Raw genomic sequence first — 23,698 nt, forward strand, 5'->3', positions numbered from 1 at the left:
CTAAAGCAAAAAATTGGTTCTACCAAAACCAATCTTTGGTCTCTGTTGTACTGTCTTCGTGTGGATGACGTGAGTTTGGTCCTACATTGGATTGATACGAATATCGTTTAGAGACGTTGACAGAGCCTCCAAACGCTGGTATGATCCGATCCTTGTTTGGTTTTATGTTATTTCTATTTAAGCATGTAAAATATACATATCAGACCTTGATCTTGGTTCATCAAGTAATTGATGGGAAAATTTTTTGTTTTCTGCTGCGTTTACTCCATCAATTACTTATAGGTCTAGTACACATTTTACTAATTTTTAGCTGGTAATGGATCTCAATTGTAAGTGATCGAAGACTATTTTTGGAGCATTTTCTTTCCATTTAATCAATACTATGTTATTTAAATAGCCTTTCATCTTGTCCCAAATTTGACATCAAACAAGCAAAAAGCCGCATAAACTCGATACTCCATTTTACTAAGATTTTCAGTCGATAATGGATCTCAATTGTAGGTGAATCAAGGACTATTTTTGGACATTTTCTTTTCCTTGTAATCAATAATGAAGTTGGTAAATAGCATGCTCAACCCTATCAATATCTCAACAAAACGAGCAAAAAGCCTCTAGGCTCAATACTTCGTTTAACTCTTTTTTAATCTGTAATGGATCTCGATTGTGGGTAAATCACAGATTATTTTCTGAGCATTTTCTTTTCTATCTAATAATACTAAGGTTAGGTAAACACATGCTCGATCTCGTTAAAAATCTAATTATAAAAAGGGCAAAAGGCCTCATAGGCTTGATACCCCGTTTTACTCAGTTTTTCAGCCAGTAATGGATCTCGATTGGGGTGAATCGAGAGCTAATTTTGGAGCGTTTTTTTTTTTTCTGATAAATACTAAGGTTAGTTAAATAGTATGCTCAATCTTGTGAAGACCTAATGATAAATCAAGCAAAAAGTACATGGTGAATACCCTATTTTACTCAGTGTTTTAGCTATTATGGATCTCGACTCTCGATGAATCGAGAACAATTTTTTTTAGCATTTTCTTTTCCATCCAAAAATACCGAGGTTTAGTAATACATGCTCGATCTCATCAATAATTTGATGATGAAAGAGCAAAAGCCACATAGGCGCGATACCCCGTTCACTAGTTTTTTAGCCGATTTGATCTCAATTGTAGTGAATCGAGGACTATTTTTGGAGGTTTGATTTTCCATCTAATTTAATAATGTTATGTAACAACATGCTTGATCCTATCCCAAATGAGATAAATGAGGAAAAACCCACATAGACCCGATACCCCATTTTACTTAGTTTTTTAGCCTGTAATGGATCTCAATTGTGGGTGAATGAGGACTATTTTTAGAGCATTTTTTTGTCTAATTAATACTGAGGTTAGGTACAGCATGCTTGATCTTGTCAAACACAACGATAAAACGAGCACAAAGCTGCATAGGCCCAATACCTCGTTTTACTCAGTTTTTTAGTTGGTAATGGATCTTGATTGTGGGTGAATTGAGGAATATTTTTGAGCATTTTCTTTCCCGTCTAATCAATACTTAGAGTAGGTAAACAGTGTGCTCGATCTCATTGAAAACTGATGATAAAATGAGCAAAAAGCTGCATAGGACCAATACCCCATTTTACTTAGTTTTTCGGTCGATAATGGATCTCGATTATAGGTGAATCAAGTGCTACTTTTGGAGCATTTTCTTTTTTGTCTAATCAAAACTAAGTTAGGTAAATAGCATGCTCGATCTCATCAAAAACTTGATGATAAAATGAGCAAAAGCCATATAGGCCCGATACCTCGTTTTACTCAGTTTTTAGCCATAATGGATCTCATTGTGGGTGAATTGAGGACTATTTTTTGAGCTTTTTCTTTTTCGTCTAGTGAATACTAGGTTAGATAAACAAGATGCTCAATCTCGTCGAAATTCTAATTATAAAACAAGCAAAAAGCCGTAGGCCTGATACCTGTTTTACTAGGTTTTCAGTCAGAATGGATATCGATTGTGGGAGAATTGAGGACTGTTTTTTGTGCTTTTTTTTCTGTCTAATGAATACTAATTTTAGTTAAAGCATGCTCGATCTCATCAAAATCTGATCATGAAACGAGCAAAAAGCCACATACGCCCGATACCCTGGGTTACTTAGTGTTTCAGTCGTAATGGATCTCAACTCTAGGTGAATCGAGACTATTTTTTTAGCGTTTTCTTTTCCATCCAATCAATACTGAGGTTAGTAAACAACATGCTCGATCTCGTCAAAAATCTAATGATAAAACGAGCAAAAAATAGCATAGGCCTGATACCCCATTTCTCTGTTTTTTAGCCGTAATGGATCTTGATTGTAGGTGAATTGTGAACTATTTTTAACCATTTTCTTGTCTGTCTAATATAAACTTAATTTATAACAAAATACCCCTACCACCCTAAGCCATTGCCTGCCACCCCATTCGCCACTAGAAGTCGACAAAAGTCTTTAGAGTCACCGTGAATAGCCCACCGTCATGAGAGGCTCCGATATGCGTTTCTAGCCATATTGATGGCTAAAAACACCCCTATCAAGTAGATCTTGCCGAAATGGCTAGATCTATTCTAGCCTTTGGCCAGATCCATAGCCTTTACCACAATCTAGATGAGATTGGCGTTAATGGCCATGGATCTTGACGTTAATGATGGATCTATTCTAGCCGAATATATATGCCGTTAATGGCCAGATCTCGTTCAAATATGGCTTTATTTTTTGGTTAATTGACATGATTTGGTACTGATTTCATAGTTGACCTTGACCTTGTAAGTGGAGTCAATGATGATGAGCAACTGAGAAGTGTATTGTTGTTACGGAACTGAAGTAACGGAATTAAATACAAATGCAAAATAATTTGACATAAATTAAATGAGATTGGTTCTAATGGGGACTAAAGTGACTTTTTCAAATTTTAATGTACTGAAGATACTTTTCTCAAATCTCTAGAATGAAAATGTTATTAACTAGTGTAAAAAAATTAAATTTAAAATTAGACAAATAAGGCTCCGTTTGGCTTATTATTTCTATCCATATTCCTAATCCTATTCCCAAAATACTTATTCATTTTGTTATTTGAGAAATATTAGTATATTTTTTAATTACTTTTAGTCCCCTTAAGTTTATTAATTTCATTAAATATCCCCGAAAAAAGTTTAAAAATTAACAAAAACACCCTCACCCACCCACCCATATTTGCCAGATTCCGACAACCACCGTCGGTGGCAGCAAATTTGTCACAACGGCCTACAAACAACTGGAATTAGACGGTAATTCACCGATCTGACCTTTTTCAGCTAGATCCATAGTGGATCTCGTTGGAAAATGCCAAATTTGGCAGTCAGTGATAACCAAAGAAATGGTCGTCATTGATGGTCAACGATGGCTAAATCTTTACCATTGTTGATCGATAACGACGACCATATCTTTGGGCATCGTAGACGACCAGATCTAGACTTGTGCGGTAATCGACGACCAGATCTGGCCGTAGATTTGGCCTTTTTCGACCAGATCTATGGTGGATCTGACCCGAAAAAGGCCATATCAACGCCCTACCCACCAGATCTGACTGGTCTGCAGTGTAACATTATTTTTTTGGCTAGGTTCCGATGGTGGTGGCCGGAATTTGGCACTGTGGGTGGGTGGGGGTGTTTTTGTTATTTTACAAAAATTTTATATATTGGGGTGTTTAGTTAAATTAGCAAACTTAAAGGGTTTTTTTGTTAAATTTTAAATTTTACTTCGTAATACTCCCCTATTCAATTACCTAATATTATTCCCAAAATCCTATCCAAAATAACAAAACAAACGGACCCTAAATTATCCTTTTTTGGTTTTCTACTATAAACTTAATAAGTACTAGACTTGACAAAGCGGATGGGTGGGCTGGGTACGGGTTGGCCATCACGGGTACGGGTCTAATAAGGGTCGATGTATATGGGTCTAAAATATTGGACTTGTACCCTACCCTATACGGCTATGGGTGGACCCGCGGGTACCCGTTTTTTTTCTCTTCAGGTTTCAGTTTTTACATTTTCACCCAAATAGTTTTTAGTTATAACAGTTACACCTCCAAAATTCCTACAGTTCTAAAAATTGTACAAGACATTAGAAATAATTCATTACAAAATTCTAAATTTGAACCATGGCTCCAATTTTGTAGCATATGCATAACGCATTTTCATAATTCTACTTGTGAAAATAGGCAAATAGCTTCATTTCAAACAGGGACAACCGGACATCTATTACTCTAAAAACAGTGCCTGCAAATCTGCAATTCACTAACTCTAAGCACAAAAATCCTCAACATTTACTATTCATACTTCATATAGAGAGATTTCACGAATCAGCCAAAATATACAAATCTTGAAACATCAAACAAGCTGCAGCTTTTCTGGAACAAAGATGGATACAATAAAAACAGATCTTGAAACCCAACTCATGTATCTGCTGCAATGGTGGGGAGAAGAGTCGCGAGTCTTGCGACGAAGAGAGAGAGGAGATGACGAGCCGACGCCTGACGACGTGAGAGAGAGGAGATGACGAGTCGATGCCCGACGACGTGAGAGAGAGGAGATGACTAGCTGATGCCCAAGTCCCGACGACGTGAGAGAGAGAAGATGACCAGCCGAAGGTGATGAGTGAGGGCTACCGGCGACGGTGGTACTGGGAATGGGAACCACAGATTAGATGAGAGACTGAGAGTTTACAAAATGAATGAATCAAGTTTAGGTGAGGATCGTGAGGTATACTGATGATGAATGAGTGATGACTGATGTAGTGATGAGAGATCGAGAGGCGGGACTGCGGGAGAGAATTGTTATCTTGAAGATGAAGATATGTTTTAAAGTATGAGTTAGGGACTTAGCCACTTAGGGTTAGGGATTTGCAAAAATTTGTACCCATGGGTGCCCGCAAGTTCACCCATATAACCTTTCAACTATATGGGTCGGGCCGGGTAAGGGTAAAAACAAAATGGGTCTAATAAATTGGACCCATATCCTATATTTTCTACCCCAGTATGGACCAACCCATGAACTCGTTTTGCCATGTCTACTTTAAGAACTGGGCTAGGCCGGGTGGTCTGGCTAGAAACTTTCTCCGTAAGATTCCCAGCTTTCTTAGCAGCAGGTCCGTAAAGGCGCCACTTACTACTGTCTACTCATATCATCTGCGAGCGCCAACTACACGCCCCAATATTTTGCGTGCCTATTCAAATACATTTAAATTAAAAAAAAAAATCTGAATTTTTGTAAAACTACCATTGCGAAACCCTAACTGCAGGAGAATCACTCTCTCCTTTACGTCTCTGATAAAAACGAACCCTAATTCTGTTTAAAGTTCCCATTTATCTTTATACATTCATAAATTCGACAAATGCTACATCCAAGACCTTGATTTTCCCCAAATTTCAAACTCTGATCGCCATGTCCTCCAGCAATCGCCGGGAGACTCCTCCGGCGACCGGAGACTTGAAGAACGGCGTCGTCTCCGAAGATTCGAGCCAGAGGCAGTCGCAGCTGGTGACGGTGGTGGTAGCGCNAGTACTGGGCTAGGCCGGGTGGTCTGGCTAGAAACTTTCTCCGTAAGATTCCCAGCTTTCTTAGCAGCAGGTCCGTAAACGCTCCACTTACTGCTGTCTACTCATATCATCTGCGAGCGCCAACTACACGCCCCAATATTTCGCGTGCCTATTCAAATACATTTAAATTAAAAAAAAAAATCTGAATTTTTGTAAAACTACCATTGCGAAGCCCTAACTGCAGGAGAATCACTCTCTCCTTTACGTCTCTGATAAAAACGAACCCTAATTCGGTTTAAAGTTCCCATTTATCTTTATACATTCATAAATTCGACAAATGCTACATCCAAGACCTTGATTTTCCCCAAATTTCACACTCTGATCGCCATGTCCTCCAGCAATCGCCGGGAGACTCCTCCGGCGACCGGAGACTTGAAGAACGGCGTCGTCTCCGAAGATTCGAGCCAGAGGCAGTCGCAGCTGGTGACGGTGGTGGTAGCGCCGAGCCAAAACCAGAGGCTGCGGCTGAACCCCAACAAGGACCACAAGCCGGAGAGCTACGAGGATCTGCAACTTGATTTCAGTCCTTCTATTTTTAGCTCTTTGGAGAGGTACTTGCCTCCAACTATGCTTGGTGTGAAAAGAGATGAAAAAGCGAAGTTCATGAGAGAGATTCTGTTGAAGTACTTGCCGCATGGGGAGAGAACAAGAGTATGCTATGCTATGTATCAGAATTTAATCTTTTCTTTTTCCTGTTTGCTGAGATCGAAAAGCTAAGAAAAAGAAAATTTTAGAATTCCTGTAAGAATATCCTTTTTCGAGGAATTAAATCGTGGATATAATTGGAAGAGTGATACGAACTTCTGATTAGGTTTTATATTAATGTGTGCACTTTTCTTGCTTACATTTCTCGTCCGTGTTTTCAAATTGCAATGACGGAATTCTCCTTTTTGTTTTTTTTTTTTTTTTAAATAGATATTTCGATTGAGATTTAGGAATATATATTGAGTTAACGAGCTTGAAACCTAGGTTACTAGACAAATGAATAAGCAGAAGAGATTTTGATTTTGGATCATTTACATTACAAGGAGGTCCAAGTTAACTAGCTTGTTGGCTGGGTCACTAGGCAAATGAGTACGCAGAAGAAATATTGATTTTGAACCACTTTACAGTACAAGGATGTTCCGAATAACTATGTTGTTAGTTTAGTCACTGGACAAATGAGTAAGCGAACGAGATTTTGATTTTGGATAATTTTACATATAGAAGAGGTTCCAGTGCAGTGAAAATTGAAGTATAGAGGTTGAACTAGAGTAATCTCTTCCTCAATTTTGTTTAAGCATCTAAAAAGATGCCATGCCAAAAAATCTTAATATTATAGAAACTCTGACTTGATAATCATTGCTTAATTGTTTGATGTTGTTCTAAAACTTAATTTATGTGTGAATAAGTTTAGAATGGGTAATTTTTTTATTTGAAGATATAAAGTTGTTAATGTGATTGAGTTAGCCGGGCTTTTCTGAATGGGTCACTACGCAAACTGATTAAAAAATGTTGTCACTGTACCAAAAGTTATTGTGTAATCATATAATTGAGGACATGCCCAATTTGGTACTCAACTTAAGGCATAGCTTAATTGTTTTACTGCCCAATATCTTCTCTTTCATTCAGCTCATTTTAGTGGTGGTAGCACCTTGTGTTATTGTACTGCATTTGTTGACAATCTGTTTAGCCTTGTTGTTAGGACATGTTTATTTATCTTCTAAGTTGCTCTTATGAGTCTTCTGCCCTGCGTACTCAATCAAATTAGTGTAGGTTTTAACATTGAATTCACTTGTAGCTTTTCTTCCCTTGAAAAGCAAGTTATGTACTGTATTGAAGCTTCTTAGTTGTTATGATTAACAAAACATACAGAATTTTATATTTACCATACTTATCTGCTGGAGACACTTTATGACTTTTGTTTGGAATGTCATGTATTAGGTTCAGAGACATAGAGAATACAGGCAGAAGATAATATCAAATTACCAGGTATTACACTTGCTGTGGATTCTTTGATCGGTTTTTCCCTTTCGGAGGATATGAGATAATTGATAAACACTGCCCTTTCACTTCTATGCAGCCTCTGCATCGAGAGTTATACACTATGCACCCTACAACCTTCTTTGTCCCTTCATTTCTCAAAGCGATCAGTGATAACACAGAGCAAAGTTTTAGAAATATAATTTCAGAACCTTCTCCAGGCGTGTTCACTTTTGAGATGCTTCAGCCGCGCTTCTGCGAGTTATTGTTAGCTGAGGTAATAGCCTATCGAGTACTTAAGTGTACTTTTGCATATGTATTCTTACGTTTTTTATTCTATAGGTTGAAAACTTTGAAAAGTGGGTTAATGAAGCAAAATTTCGAATCATGCGACCGAATACAATGAATAAATATGGTGCTGTACTTGATGATTTTGGCCTTGAAACCATGCTTGACAAACTTATGGAGAGTTTTATTCGTCCTCTATCCAAAGGTGATGTCTATGTGTTCATAGTGGAAATTCCAATATCTGCTATTTTACTAGAAGATATTCCTAGTCATTATAGAACATTTTATGTAATCTAACAGATTTAATTATTCTTTTTTGTCAGTTTTCTTTGCTGAGGTTGGTGGATCAACTTTGGATTCTCATCATGGTTTTGTTGTTGAATATGGTAAAGATAGGGATGTTGATTTAGGTAGGTTTTTTTTCCTATTAATTTCTTTTGAGATTGTCCTTCTAACAATTCACTTGATTTTACTTTCTCAAATGGTTTATATGTGCATTCAATTGTGGTAAACTTTGAAATGGGAAATTTTGACTGGTTTAACAATTAGCTTGTACTAATTACATTGCAATTATCATTTTGTTTATAACAGTATATATAGCCATAGTTATCATTTTTACTCATTAAGTTGCCACTGAGCATACAGAAGTTGGCTGCAGATGCATTTTGCTTTTCAAAATTTAAAATAGAATTCACTATGTCAGTATACCAGCTACAAGAAGTCCTGTTTAATAGCATATATGCACTCCTTTATTAGATTTCAGTTCAATCAAAACCATGTACTCTGAACATGAAAAACATTATATTTGTAGGCTTTCATGTGGATGACTCAGAAGTAACTTTGAATGTATGCTTGGGTAAGCAATTTTCTGGTGGAGAATTGTTTTTCCGGGGAACGCGATGTGAAAAACATGTAAATACAGGAAGTCAGTCAGAGGTATGTTTAGTCTTTAAGGTGTAACAATATCTAAGTGGCTTGTTCACTGCTTTGAAAGTCCTTCAATCAATTTATGTTTTCTTGAGTTTCTTATTGTAATAATAAATAAATTAATAAATTAGAAGCAGATTGGTATTAAGCAGAGGTAATATCCTTCTAAGCTAATGTTTTTTTAGGTTTGCACAAGGACTACATGAGTTCCAAAGTCAATATAATATACCTAGAAACATGATAATCGGCCCTATGGATGGGTGATTGGCATTGTGGTGCATCAAACTTCTAGCTTCTGGCATTTAAGACCTTTATATATAGTGCGTTGTTTCATATTGGTGTTCCATATCTAGCTTTTTTGGCTAGTCGCACTCTGAAAATGGTTAGACTGTTTCCTTAAGAGTACAATGCACATATCACAATTCTGATATTAATAAATGAATACATTTATATTGTGAGGTTTTATTTTATCTAATTTAATTTATTTATTTTTGGGTAGGAATATGTATTGAGTTAAATGAGTAATATTATTGGAAATGAAATAACTCCCATCACAATAGATTTGTCATGAGTTTTGGACTGTGCAATGCAACACAAGGTCTAGAGTTAAGCATTGAAGTTATTGACAATGATGGTGAGGGTTGTAGTTGTAGTTGTGAGTTGACTCATGAGGTAGAAGTGCAACGATGTCATCCCTTCAGGTTTTCAATATAATAACAATAATGACCATACTAGTCATATTTGTACTAAGTTTGCTCATATGGTTGGAGTGATGATTCATCATGGTGAGTTTTTGCTGATTTTCTGTTAGGTGTTTTTGTCTAGCTGTAGTTAGGTGCAAATGTCTTGGAGGATCTACCATTGGTGTGTCCTAGCAAGATAGTTTAACAGGATAGATTTCTGGGTAAATTAGAATTCTCGGTGACAGAATGAAATATTAAAGATTTCAATAATTTTTTGGATAGCGTACGATTGTGTCTTTTGCCAATACAATTGTGTTCTAGACCTGTATTGCTAATTTGAATTATTATTGACAATGGTAAATTTTTTTTTTTCTTGCATTGTATGTCTCTTTTCTTACCGCATAATATGTATATCTATCTCTGTGTGCGTGCACTTGTGTATATTTATATATAACTAAGGTATTACAAACTTTCTATGGCTCTACATTTTCTTGATGGAGTTTTCTCTTGAAAGTAGGAGATCTTTGACTACGCTCATGTCCCTGGACGAGCTGTACTTCATCGTGGTCGTCACCGCCATGGTGCTAGAGCCACAACATCTGGTCATAGGATCAATCTACTCCTATGGTGCAGAAGGTACATACTATTTCTTACACTTCATTTATAGCTTCTGTTTCACCTAATCTTTGGGTTTATGACTTCTTGCAAAAAGTTAATTTATCAGTATATTGAATTAGTGTTACATTTTTTTTTCAGCGTGTCATTTGACATTTTGATGAAATATTGTTTCTGTCATGGCAATTTTAGTATTTGGAATTTTTTATTTTCTGATGTGACTCCTATACCAACTAAACAAGGAACTCATCAGTGTTATCTGAATATTTTCTTAGTCATAGTTGCATTAAAGTTTAGCCATTCTCTTTTCCCTTCCTTCATTTGATCACTTCTATTAGGAATGATATTTCGAATATCCAGTTTGAGACTTGATGTATACAGCATCAACCAAAATTTGATCATGTTGCCCTTTGGTAAACACGATTTCACTTGTCCTTGGGATGCACTGGCTTATAATATTGCAGATATCCTCTGCATATCCCTTGTGATTGGAATTTGGAATTCAAACCCAATAGCATTTTGGAGCCCATTTGTGCCTTAGTTAGTTATTCTTGAGAATGCATTTGGCTTCTTTTTGTTGGAGTTGCACATCAAGTCCACTAGTTTTATAATTTGGGTGCAACTCAATATATGATAGTTGGATCATTTTTATGTGATATTGTGGATGAATAAGCTGTTGCTTATTTAAACTGCATAAGTAATAGTTTGTGGAATGTAATAAGCATAAGATGCAGAATCATTTGTAATTATTTAAAAGTATTTGGCAGTTCCCAATTATGATCTGACAATCTTATATATGATCTATGTTGCACGATTGGCAACCCACTGGGAGCCCTTCAAAGTGATTGGGTTGGACACTGGAATTATCTTACTTCTGGTTGCATGTTAATTGAAAGTTGGATTAATTTCAATTGTTTGAATATGGCTAATGAAAGTTGAGTTGAACTGGGTTATTAGTTTGCCAAAACATGAAATTGTTTTCTGCCAAGACAATAAAACAGATTTAATTTTCCTTCAGCTGTGGGAAAATGTTAATGGGTATATAAGTAGAAATCCAACTAGAGACACTGCATTGCAGAATGTTGCATCAAATGCTGCTAGCTTGTTCTGCTTGGTGTTGAAAGAGATCTAAATAAAAGAATTATCATCTTGACTTGGTTATGATTTCTCTATTTCCTTAAGAATAAGCTTCCACCTCTATCAGATAAGTGCTTAGGGTTTAGGTTGCAATTAGAACATTTCTGGTTTGCCCATTATCTATTTTGTAAGTCCACCATTAACTTCCACCATTAACTTTTTTTTTTTCTTATTAAAAAAAAAAAAACTAAATAGTCATTGGTGCACTTTGAGTTAATAAGATTACAGAAGTTATAAAGTGGTGTGATAATGCTTACTGAAAAATTGTAAACCTGCTGCTTCAGCTGATTCATCTTCTGCTTGTCATTTCTTATACTGGACTTGTTATATAGTTGGCTGTAGAAGTTCCATTGCCTCTGTTCTCACAAGTTCATTTTTTTTTCTCCCAACAGTTCGATCTTTAGAGAGATGAAGAGGTACCAAAAAGATTTCTCTACCTGGTGTGGAGAATGCTCCCGTGAGAAGAAAGAAAGGCAGCGGTTATCAATTGCTACTACCAGATCGGTAAAGAATTCTATGATTGCATGCGTACGCATTTATGATTTTGGCATACACAATAACGCACTCTAGAATATACTTGCATTAGCACTTGTGACTGACTAATTAAGTTTATTAAATAGGTTGTAGATTCCCAATGGTCAAAAGCCACGAAGGGAGGAGAAATATGTTTACTTAAATACATAAAGCATGCACGTCTCTCTTATGATGAGAACAAATGGATCGATGAAAGGAGAATTTCTCATGCTGTCAATGTAGTATGGTTCTTAGTGAAGTCACTTTTGTAATACAAGTGGAGATTAAATTAATAATAGCAGGTGGCCTGCAATTATTAATTTGTTTGAAATATCATAGTAATAATTTGCTTAAGACTGAGAATTGCTGTTGATAAAGCTGGAAATTATATGCCAATAGGATGTTATATGAGTTCTAGGACAAAGATATGCTTAAAGAAATCTGATTGTGCATTTTGGTGAAAATGAATGAGCTAATTTCCTATATTCTACTGTGTGACGGTAGGTGATGAATGACGATAATAAGGTGTGGTAGAAACACAACTACTAATGAGAAGTATTATTCTCTTCAACCAAAATTAACAATTGGTTGGAAAAGAGGGAAACTTTCCTCATGTGTGGTTCCCCTAAAATCTTCCTTGTTGAGAAATGTGCTTTCCTGAAATCAATGCACTTCTCTAATAAATACTTGGATACTTGGTGGACTAAGTATTGATATAAACTGATTTAATCTTATGCAGGAGTTGCTTAGGAGGGAAGGTGAATCTACCGCATGAACTTTTCCTGTTGTAACTTTGTTGGGTGATTGTAAAACAATGTAGCTCTAGTTGTAACTAAGATGGTGAAGCAGTGCTAATCGGTAACCTCTGAAAAAATTGTTTCATGCTTCGAATCGGCTTGAAACAGTTCTATGTAAAAATCATATCAAGTTGATGGGATACTTCATTGTGTAGCAGCATGTGTGCAATTTTTGTATAAAACGTTTTAATGCTAATCTGATTAGTACTGAATTCATAGGTCTTAGCATTATTTTTCATGTACTTAACAAAATCATTGTCAATAAGTCTATGACCAGACTTATTAGTAGTTGAGTCATCAGTGCATGTACTAGGGTTTTTCTCAACTAAACCCATTTTATTGTCGCTTTTGCCCGAGTTTTTGGCAATTTTCTTTTTTTATGTTAGAAAAAAAAAAATCTTAATTTTTACCCTTAATAATAAGATAATTTTTAGTACTTAAAAGTTAAAATCTTTACAGCGTTAGATCGATTCATTAGTTAGATGGATAGAAATTTCCTTATTCAATTTAAATTTAGTAAAAATATTCCGTCCCCAAGCTGTGCTGGCATTTTTTATTGCTCACAAGCTTTTCCTATGTATAACATTGAAAATCCTTTTCTTTCCCTAAAAACTTAAAAAGACGCTAAAAAAGTAGGATACAGAGTTGATTAATTTTTATTATTCTTGTTATTGATGGAGCCTCGGATGGATGTATTTATCGTTTCGGTAACCGTACAAAGATGAGCAACAAATAGTTTTGTGTGTAAATTGGGTGTTCGAGTGTAAAAGAAAGCANGGGGTGGTGGGGGTGTTTTTGTCATTTAGCAACCTTTTTATATATGGGGGTGTTTAATTACATTAGCAAACCTAGGGGGTTTTTTAGAAATTTTTAAATTTATAAAAAACAAAAATTGAAACTTTGAAGGGCATTTTAGTCTTTTCACTATTAATAAACAAAAATCATTAACAGAATATAACGGAAGGTACCTATTTGTCGTTTCAAAACCTTTTGGATATCAACTTATGATTATGATAAACTTTGGGTATGCACAAGTCGTTCGGCCTCCCTAAAAACTTAAAAAGACGCTAAAAAAGTAGGATAGAGAGTTGATTAATTTTTATTATTCTTGTTATTGATGGAGCCTCGGATGGATGTATTTATCGTTTCGGTAACTGTACAAAGATGAGCAACAAATAGTTTTGTGTGTAAATTGGGTGTTCGAGTGTAAAAGAAAGCAAACAAAAAAGACTTGTTTAAATATTTAGAAAAATCGAAAAACATTAAAGTTCCAAAAAAGAAAAAAAAAAAATGAAGTGTAAATATAACTGCTTATTACAATTTATTATTGTCTATTTTATGAGGTTTTCTTCAAGATTCCTCAAATATTAAAATTTATTTGATTTTTTGTTCTTTTTTAATCTTACTATAGTGGTGGTTTATTGTTGCTATTTGTTACCGAAATTTAATTTTTGGTTAAACCCTTAAACGAATCCGGGATTCAATTCCGCTACGCCCAAACACCGCACTTCTCGTCATCTCCGTTTGTTTCGCGAGAAAATAATCAATTTCGCATACACCGCTTCTTTCATTGAACGAAATCACGACTCCAGAATGAGTGAAAGCGAGAACCTGCAGCACAAGCGCGAAGGTAACTTCGACTTCAATTCGGTGGCAAAGAAGTCAAAAATGGAAAAAGTTGAAAAATCAGAATCGTTTATTGAAATAGAAGCTGATGCAGCCGAAGATAAAGGGTCGAGACACACCATGGAGGACGCTTGGGTTGTCAGGGTGGATGCCTTCGCCGATTCTCCTGACAGTTTGAGGTTGTTTTTGTCTTTTTAATCATTCAATTGCATATAATTTGGTTTGGTTTTGATGAGTATAGAAAATGTTTTTAATTATTAGATGTGCGCATTTTGCAATATATGATGGACATGGAGGTCGTTTAGCTGCAGAGTATGCACAGAAGCATTTACACGCTACTGTTGTTTCAGCTGGCTTACCACGTGAGTTGGTGTGTCTTGTGTTTCTTTACCAATGGATTGTGTAACTTTGTAACTTGGCTGTTAGTAATGTGGAGTTATGTCGTTCACTGTTCTTTTTAGCTTATATCACGTGTTGTTCAGCTCACTTGATTTGAAAAATCACTTGGGATAATGAATTTAAGAAAATATCAGAACGTTGAGTTCCTTTATCTAATTTCAAGGACTGTAGGACCCCTGTTTCGTCCTGGTGTCTCCAAATTAGAACTTGATGCATGCACATGTGAGGACAAGGATTTCTTGGTATCAAAGAGGTTTTGAAGCGTTGTTTTATTACTTGCTTTCTGTTTTACTGTGCTTGGCTTTTTGTTTATGGTATTGGTTTATTCCTTATATACGTATGCAATGCTATGGCTCTTATTGTATAGCTGTGGTGTCTGTGAATTCATAATAGTATGTTATCTAGTGAACTGCATTCAGATTGAATTTGTTGAACTTTATTATTATTGGTTTGTGTTTTATGTTGCTCTTTGATGTTGCAGCTGGATGTGAAAGCTGCCAAAAAGGCCATACTTGAAGGTACAAATCAATATTTTCATCTTGTCTTTTTGGGCCTTAATCATCATCATTCTAATTTTGTCAAGTGCTTTGTTTAACAATGTAGGTTTTCTGAAAACAGACGAGTCTCTTCTTCAAGAGAGTGCTTTAGGTAAATACCTCAATAGAATTTATGTTATTTATCTTTTTAAACAATATTATTCTCTTTGATCTTCCAGCTTCCTCTTTCAATTTTAAATTTTATTTTAACACATAGGATGTGAACTTTAGGTTGCTATATATTACCCCCCAAAAAAAAAAAAAAAAAATTGTAGACATTGCATCTTTTATAATTTTTTTTCTTTTTACAATCTTCTTTCTTTTTGTTGTCAATTCTACAATAAATAATCTACATCTGTTTGTTGGTTTAAATGTTCTTATCAGGAGGATGGCAGGATGGTGCTACAGCCGTTTGTGTCTGGGTACTTGGACAAACTGTAAGTGCACAGCTTAACTTTTATCAAATGAATTACTCAAATGTCTAACTTAGAAATTGTGGCAAGAAGGCATAAAACAAGTTGTGGTTTTTTTTTTTTTTTTTTTTTTTTAAAATACCCGGCTTAATGTATTTAAATTCTTATCAACTATTGAACTACAAGGAAGCAGGTGCAGCACAGCCTTTTTGTTTGGGGGCCGTAACATCTAGAAAGGGACTTCTGCCCCTAGATGTTTCTGGAATGGAATGTCTGGTTGTGTGCTTTCCCTTATTGAGGCTCATACACATTTATTAATGACACTTGCATGGCATCATTCGAACTTGCATCACAGTATAGTTAATCCACATTGTAACTTGTACTGATTTAACTTTTGGTTGTATGCTTGATTGTTTTTTTGCTTCATATTTCTTATCAACATATACTTGATTAAGTGGTGGTACTTCTTCTAGGTTTTTGTCGCTAATGTTGGGGATGCAAAAGCAGTAGTAGCACGATCTGTGGTTGATGGGTCCCAGAATCATACAGATGGTTTAAGTTCTTTGAAGGCCATTGTGGTGACAAGGGAACACAAAGCTATCTATCCGCAAGAACGTGCTCGCATACAAAAGGTGAGGATGAGGATTACATACATGCAAAGTGTTATATTCAAAAGTACTTTCATGTTTATGAATGATGCACACACACACACAAATATATAACTCTTGCCAAGGATCATGCTTTCAAATTGATGCACAAAATTACTGTCATGCTTACAAGTTCAGGTCTTTCAGACTGCTGGCCATCTTCTTATGGTTAGCTTGTCTTTCTTTTTCACATTTTGATGGTGAGTTCAAGAAGCAATAAAGTCGTGATATGCATACCCTTGGGTGATCAGGTCTGATGAATTCCTCAGTATGTTTTTATCTGCTTCTATCAAGTGACGGGGCCTTAAAAATTCTTCAGTTAGAATTGAAAATTGAATTTTGGTTACATAATTAAAAATTCGTCTGTTAGTTGGACAACTTGCTTTCTAGTTGGGAAGCTTCAGCAGGAGACAGAATTGTGATATAATAAGTAAATATTAATGCCTTTTCAATCTCAATAGTAATTTTATTTTTAGTAATACAAATTGAGGTTAGATTCAGAGAATTTTAAATTTTGGAATATCCGTGCTTGCTTGGCTCATATTAGTAGAGCGAGTGCTTGTGAATTTTGGCATGCAAGGAATATGGATTTGATTAATAGACAATTAATTGATTTTGTGATCATGGGCAAAAGTGAAGTTTGGATTTTAAAGACCATATGAAGGTGCTTGATTTGATTCAAGTTTTACCCAGCCAATCTGAGTAGGGCAATACCGTGGTTAGCATGGCTTATTTATTTTCATATTTTGGGATACAATGACTTTATTCTGATTGAACTTTTCTTTGCTTTGACTTATTATATAACTTAATCTTCTAGAAGTCTCAGCGTAGTTTACATTAATCAAACCTTGAAGGATGTTGATCTGATGTGATTCCTACTAGTTTTTCAACCCCAGTGTTTCTGCCCTTAATTACTAGTCATCCTCTATGCTGACATTTTCTTTGCTTGGCTGAACCCCTTTGTTTGTCTTTCATAAATAATAAAACTTTGATGGAGATAGAAATTGAAAGAAACAATAATGAATTTTTTGAACTTTGCTTATCTATTTGCCATATTGGTATAATTTGTTATTTCTTCCCATTGTGTGAGAAAATTAGAAAATAATTATGTCAAAAACTAAATTTCTGAGACTTAAAATGTAAAGAGATGATCCAGACCATAAGTAAAACAAAAAGGTTTGTCAGTATTGTATGATAATATTGTATTTCCAGATAAGGGAGCTTGGTCAGTATATTTATGTCATTGCCTTTCAATTCTTATTATTATCTGAATTCTGAGGTGAATCCTTGTGAGATACTAACTATTTTGTTTCTGCTTTCTGAGGCTGGTGGTACTGTGAGTACAAATGGACGATTACAGGGACGCCTTGAAGTTTCTAGGGCTTTTGGCGATCGCCAGTTCAAAAAGGTTCTTAGTTCTCATCTTTTGCTCAAATGACCCTGCAGTATCACATTTCCTCTGTATTCAAATCCAAGAGAATTGTGTTAATTTTACATTTCTTAATTTAAGTACATTCCACATCAGTATATGAAATATGCTTTGTAGATATTCTTCTGGGGTTCATTATAACCAATCTTATTGTGGGCTTGCAATTCAAATAATTTTTATTCTATTTTGGCTACAGAACTTTTGGGTCATCTTATTATGTACGATGTGTTTGAATTTTAATGTAGCATGTGAATTGCAGTTTGGCGTTGTTGCAACCCCAGACATTCATTCCTTTGAGCTTACAAACAGGGAGGAGTTCATCATTCTTGGCTGTGATGGGCTATGGGGGGTATGTCTTCTGTTAAAAGTTTTGAAATCTCCATTCATGTAATGAGAAGTCATATTTTTATCAGGCCTTCCTTGATCTCAGATAATAAGAATTTAGTTTTCCCTCAGGTGTTTGGACCAAGTGATGCTGTTGAGTTCGTGCAGAAATTATTAAAGGTAGGAACGCACTTCCACTTATCAAAAAGACTTTCCATCTCCATATGTTGGCTATTCATAATTCCATATTCTAAACTAAAATTAAGGAAATGTTGTCATATCATTTGCCACATAGGTTAAGATATAAAGTTAGGATCCTAATTTTGTATGTGTAGCATTATTGTTACTTAAAGAGGCTTACATATGTTTGCAGGACGGTTTATCTGTCACAGCTGTGAGCCGCCGTCTTGTAAGGGAAGCAGTTCTTGAGCGGCGCTGTAAAGATAATTGCACTGCAATTGTCATTGTTTTCAGACACAAGTGATTGCAGCACCATTTTATCCCAAACCAAATTTCTTGCTTCTTGGTCACCTGTTGCAGAAGGATTGTTTCTTGTTTGTTGTACAATCTCACCACATACATGCTTGGTGAGTTATTCAGTTTTGCATACCATACCATCTGAGTTAGGTTTAGCATGTTACTTTGGCTATTTATATTCAATATTCAACTGTTAAAATTTTGTAATTGATGTGATAGCTGCTAGACTTGTATCCTTTTTCTTTTTAGTTCCAATTGCATGTTGTACAACAATGATTAATGATTGACAAATGAATTGCTGTATGAAGAACGGTAAAGATAAGTATCTTTTTCTACTGATATTCTATGACCAGCACTCAACTATTAAATAGCTTTAATGTACTTGTTCATGTTGCATATATACTATCAATAATTAACCAAAAAATCAACAATAGGATATTATCTTCCTTGGGTTTCTTTATTATTGAATATCATAGAGTATGACATTGATCCCTAATTCAAAGAGATTTCTAGTTTATTATTGGTTCATTTCGCTATTGTGAATAGATGAATTATGTGTTTGTGATGTTAATTCAAAGTTGGGCTTGCGAACAAATGATACAAAATAACCACATACATAAATACGAGATTTATAGTGGTTCATTTTTCATATGAGAGTTACATTCGCTTTGCCATTGTGGAATTTCATTATAAAGAAGAAAAAAAAAAAATTGCGAGAATCTCTCAAGCTTTATAAATTGGTTAACTCACTAAATCCTATTAGATGGCTTTCACTCTTTAATTGCAGTTTTGTCTTCTATTCAATTTGTGATATCTAACTCAAAGAGTTAACCATTTTTTTATAAGTAATTTGTGATACGGTTCCAATAGGACTCAAATCTCATATACTAATAGAATTTATTTTAATTCCTAATACATATAATCCTATTCCCATTATATTCCTAAAAAACAATTCTACTTGAATACAAATTAGGAAAATCTATGTTCTAATCCAACTCTAATTTGGATTGAATTTGGCTCTGCAATCTCAACAATCTCCCACTTGGAGACTAATTTAACATGTCTTCAATTCTCACTTCCATTATAGCGACATCAACTTTCTTTCTTCAAGCGAGAAGTCCAACTGAAATTGTGTACAATGGTAACCCTTCGTAAATATATCACTCGGATTTTTACTCATTTAAATCTTCTCAGAGCTATAACTCCTTCTTCCAAAACTAAGCGTATGAAATGGTAACGAACTTCTATGTGTTTTGTCCTAGTATGATAGACTGGGTTTTTCGCCAAGTGAATTGCACTTTGACTATCACAATACAAACGCTCTTTTCATAATTCTGACCCATTCTGATAGATCGCTGTAACCATATTAGCTCCTTACTAGTTTCCTGTCATAGCAACATACTCTGCTTTTGTAGCAGAATGAGCAAAAATTTTCTGTAACTTTGAAACCTAACTGACAACTATACCACCTAACGTAAAACATAACATTGGTACTCTTGTGGTTATTAATGTCACCAACCATATCAACATCCACATAACCTTGTAGCTTTAAGTCTGGCTTCCTAAAGCATAATGTTGAATCTTTAGTTCCTTTAAATATCTAGAATCTACTTTACTACTTTCCAATGTTGCTTTCCTGGATTGCTCATGTACCTACTCACAACTCCTACTGCATGTGCTATGTCTGGTCTTGTACACACCATGGCATATTAAGACTACCAATCACTGATGCATAGGGTACCTTCGCCATGTAGTCTCACTCATGCTTTGTTGCATGTGACCGATCTTTGGATAGTTTAAAGTGACTAGTCAAGGAGTACTTACTGGCTTTGTTCCATCCATGTTGAACCTATTGAGTACTTCTTCACATACTTTCTTGTGATAGCTTCAAGAAACTTTTGGCTTATCTTTGGTAATCCTAATACCAAGATTTGTTGTGCACTCCCAAATCCTTCATAGCAAACTCTTTGACAATTGCCTTTTTAACTTGTCTATTTCCTGTTTACAAGCCATTGCAATCAACATGTCATTTACATATAAATATGATGTATAAAGTCATCAAGTTTCTTGAAATGACATCAATGGTATGCTTGGCATCTTAGGAAACCGTTACTACACATGAAGCCATCAAACTTCTTGTACCATTGTCTAGTGCCTATTTTAACTCATATAGGCTATTTTGAAGTTTGCACACCATTATTTCCTTTCCTTGTACTTAAAAACCTTGTGGTTGCTGAATACAAATTTCTTCATCCAGTTCTCTATGAAAAATGTCGTCTTTATTTAACTGCTCAAGATGAAGGTCTTCTTTTGCCATTAAAGTACTGTTCTTATTGTAATCAACTTGACAACTGGAAGAAATTTTTAGTGTAGCCATGCCTTCTTTCTACTGAATCCTTTCATGACCAGTCTTGCTTTGTATCATTTGCTGTCATCATATTCATTTTTCACCCCATAAACCTACTTGTTTTGCAATGCTTTCTTCCCTTGTGGTAGCTCTGTCAACTGCCAGGTTTGATTTGTTAATAATGAGTCCATTTCATCCTTCATAGTTAACTCCCACTTGAGAGTCATCAATTTGCATTACTTTCTTGTAACACTCTGTTCACCCCCATGAGTTAATGAAATATAGCGCAAAGAAGGGAAACCTCTGTGATGGTCTTATAGTCCTGGAAGATCTTATAGGTTTGAACATGGCGTTTGTGGTTCAACTTCTTGAGCTATAATCTTGATCTTCTTGGTCATTGTTCTTGCATGCCATTCATTGGAAATCTTTCAAAGGACCAACCTCTTGCTTTTTTCCCTTAGTGCTTAGATTTTCTAACTTCATGTTAAGTCTATCCTTGTACAACACTTCTTCATTGATATGACATCTCTACTCCTATAATCTTGTAGTTTTGGTCATCCCAGAAACGCTAACCAATTTGCTGTCACCGTAACTAATGAAAAACACTTTGTTAGGTCTAGCATCAAGTTACTTCTAAAGTAGAGTCAATGTAACATATGCTAACAACCAAACACTCTTAAGAAATAATTATTTACATATTTGCCACTCCAAACTTCTTTGGGATCTTGCAATTTAGTGGTACAAAGGTCCTCTATTGAGCAAGTAGGCTACAATAGTAATTGCCCCCCAAAATATTTGTGTATGTCTAGCATGCAATCTCATGCTTCTTGCACGCTCATTTAGGGTTCTGTCTTTCTTTCAGCGACACCATTCTGTTGAGGTTTGAGGATTTGTCTTCTCCATCTTGATCTCATTATTGGCACAATATTCTTTGAACCTTGATCAACACACTCTCCCCCATTATCGGACTACAAGCACTTCCCTTAGGTATTTCATTTTCAACCATGGCTCTCCACCTTTTAAAGTATCAAGACATCAGATTTATTTTTCAAAAAATAAACCCATACCTTTCTGTTTGCACATCAATGAACGACACATTATACTTTGAGCCTCCAAGGAATGACACAGGCGAGTCCCCCGCATGTTTGTATGAACCAACTCCAACTTCTTTGCCTTTGGTTCCCTAGCTACTTTGGAAAAACTTACTCTTTTTATGTGCAAAGATGCAACCTTCACAGAAACTGTAATTAATCGACTTCAACTCTAGTAGTTTTCCCTTTGATTAAGGCTCCTTCATTCTTTTCACTCTCATATGCCCAGTCTACAATGCCACAAACTCGAGGTAACATTAGCATCTACGACTGCAACTGAATCTCTGCAACTAGAAGTCATGTAAAGAGTTTCAGTTTTATTTTCATGAGCAACCACCATAGCTCCTTTAGTAACTTTCCATACACCACTTAGAAAGGATCACCTATGCCCTTCATTGTCAGTTGCCCAACTGATATTAGATTGTGCATCAATTTTGGTACATGCCTTACTTTCTAGATTTTCCACACAAGATTTGTTCACCATCTCAACCTAACATCCCCTACCTATAATATCTAAAGTTTCTCCATCTGCTAAGTTACTTTCCATGATTTCCACAACATAATTTTTTAGAATTTCATGGTGTGCATGATATGAAATGAAATTCTTAGATCTAAAACCCTAGAGTTAATAGAATTATCAGAATAAAAGTAAATCATCTTGTACCTCCTCAGTTATGGCATTGGCAGCGTCATTATCGTTGTTCTCTTCTTTCTTTAGTGCTTTGCAATTCCTCTGTATGTGGCCTTTGTTGCCACATTCTATACTCAACTTTTTTTTTTTTTTTTTCCAAACCTGGACTTGCTTCTTCCATTCCTTGAATTTGATTTTCCTCTACCGAAATGAAATTCTTAGATCTAAAACCCTAGAGTTAATAGAATTATCACGCATTAAAAGTAAATCATCTTGTACCTCCTCAATTATGGCATGCAGCGTCATTATCGTTGTTCCTTCTTTCTTTAGTGCTTTGCAATTTCTCTGTATGTGGCCTTTGTTGCCACAATTCTAGTACTCAACTTTTTTTTTTTTTTCCAAACCTAGACTTGCTTCTTCCATTCCTTGATTTGATTTTCCTCTACCTCGTTTGAATTTTTATCGTAGCCCCTGCCTCTTGTTTTCAACATTCAAGGCATTCAATGTTATCTCATCCAAATCTTTCCTGCGAACCTCCTCAGCAAGAATTTTGTCTCTAACATCTGCGACCTTTATTTTCGCATTACCTGGGAATTACTAATTGCTGCTCTCATAGGCTCCCACTATTTGGTAGGGAATCATGAGAATAGGGCATAAACTTTTCATCAAAATCAATTTTTACAGACAACAATTGATTATAATTGTATTAAAGTCTTCATATACTCTATCACAAGCACCTTCTTCATCTTAAGATAAATAATTTTTTCATAAGATGTACTTTGTTATTCGTATAAGGCTTCCTTACATATCAGACATATCTTCATCAACCCTATTGTAGTTGTCTCCTCCGCCACGTTACTTTCCGTTCTTGGTTAATGTCAACCAAATGACTCCAATACTTGTTTATCAAGGAGTGCCCAACTTCATGTGACATCTTTTCGGTTTTTGCTCCTAGGAAGGGATGTAATTTTTTGCCATACAAATGATCTAATTTGCATCTTCCAAAACACATATTGTTCCATCAAACCTATTGATCCCAAGTGCAAATCCTCATTCTTCTCTAACCATCGCTTTCTTCCTTGAACTTGGCTCTAATACCAGTTGTTTGGGGGGATTTAGTTGGATACTAACAAATCCTAAATCTCTTAAAGAAAAAAGTAGTGCAAACAAAGGACACAAAATTACCACACACACAAACACGAGATTTATAGTGGTTCACTCTCTATATGAGAGCTACGTCCACTTTGCCGCTG

The 23,698-nt window shown here is 35.5% G+C and overlaps 2 protein-coding genes across 4 annotated transcripts; both read left to right on the forward strand.

The window, feature by feature from the left end:
- The first annotated feature begins 5,442 nt into the window (after positions 1 to 5,442).
- LOC116105969 (uncharacterized PKHD-type hydroxylase At1g22950) lies at positions 5,443 to 12,737 on the forward strand. Of its 3 annotated transcripts, XM_031392338.1 has the most exons (10): positions 5,443 to 5,544; positions 6,027 to 6,254; positions 7,527 to 7,574; positions 7,666 to 7,842; positions 7,908 to 8,058; positions 8,177 to 8,263; positions 8,665 to 8,789; positions 9,981 to 10,099; positions 11,608 to 11,719; positions 11,836 to 12,433. In XM_031392338.1, exons 1-10 carry the CDS (start codon positions 5,449 to 5,451, stop codon positions 11,998 to 12,000), a joined length of 1,308 nt encoding a protein of 435 aa, XP_031248198.1. In that variant the 5' UTR covers positions 5,443 to 5,448; the 3' UTR covers positions 12,001 to 12,433. The 3 variants fall into 3 exon arrangements, with proteins under 3 accessions (XP_031248198.1, XP_031248197.1, XP_031248199.1); XM_031392337.1 differs by lacking the exon at positions 5,443 to 5,544 and having other exon boundaries at positions 5,626 to 6,254; XM_031392339.1 differs by lacking the exons at positions 5,443 to 5,544; positions 11,836 to 12,433 and adding an exon at positions 12,468 to 12,737 and having other exon boundaries at positions 5,632 to 6,254.
- Positions 12,738 to 13,820: 1,083 nt separating this feature from the next.
- LOC116105974 (probable protein phosphatase 2C 8) lies at positions 13,821 to 18,679 on the forward strand. The gene is made up of 10 exons (XM_031392342.1): positions 13,821 to 14,330; positions 14,413 to 14,521; positions 15,032 to 15,068; positions 15,154 to 15,198; positions 15,471 to 15,523; positions 15,973 to 16,131; positions 17,471 to 17,554; positions 17,835 to 17,924; positions 18,032 to 18,079; positions 18,273 to 18,679. Exons 1-10 carry the CDS (start codon positions 14,119 to 14,121, stop codon positions 18,381 to 18,383), a joined length of 948 nt encoding a protein of 315 aa, XP_031248202.1. The 5' UTR covers positions 13,821 to 14,118; the 3' UTR covers positions 18,384 to 18,679.
- Positions 18,680 to 23,698: the final 5,019 nt, after the last annotated feature.

This window comes from Pistacia vera, unplaced genomic scaffold (assembly GCF_008641045.1).
Source record: "Pistacia vera cultivar Batoury unplaced genomic scaffold, PisVer_v2 Contig507, whole genome shotgun sequence".
NCBI lineage: Eukaryota > Viridiplantae > Streptophyta > Magnoliopsida > Sapindales > Anacardiaceae > Pistacia > Pistacia vera.

Excerpts from the sequence above, each read along its gene's own strand:
- LOC116105969 (XM_031392338.1), top strand. The coding sequence starts at position 5,449 with ATGTCCTCCAGCAATCGCCGGGAGACTCCTCCGGCGACCGGAGACTTG. Across the intron at positions 8,264-8,664 it reads AGATAGGGATGTTGATTTAG|GCTTTCATGTGGATGACTCA; the intron begins GTAGGTTTTTTT and ends TTATATTTGTAG. Across the intron at positions 10,100-11,607 it reads CTACTCCTATGGTGCAGAAG|TTCGATCTTTAGAGAGATGA; the intron begins GTACATACTATT and ends TTCTCCCAACAG.
- LOC116105974 (XM_031392342.1), top strand. The coding sequence starts at position 14,119 with ATGAGTGAAAGCGAGAACCTGCAGCACAAGCGCGAAGGTAACTTCGAC. Across the intron at positions 14,522-15,031 it reads CTGGCTTACCACGTGAGTTG|CTGGATGTGAAAGCTGCCAA; the intron begins GTGTGTCTTGTG and ends TTGATGTTGCAG. Across the intron at positions 15,524-15,972 it reads TCTGGGTACTTGGACAAACT|GTTTTTGTCGCTAATGTTGG; the intron begins GTAAGTGCACAG and ends TACTTCTTCTAG.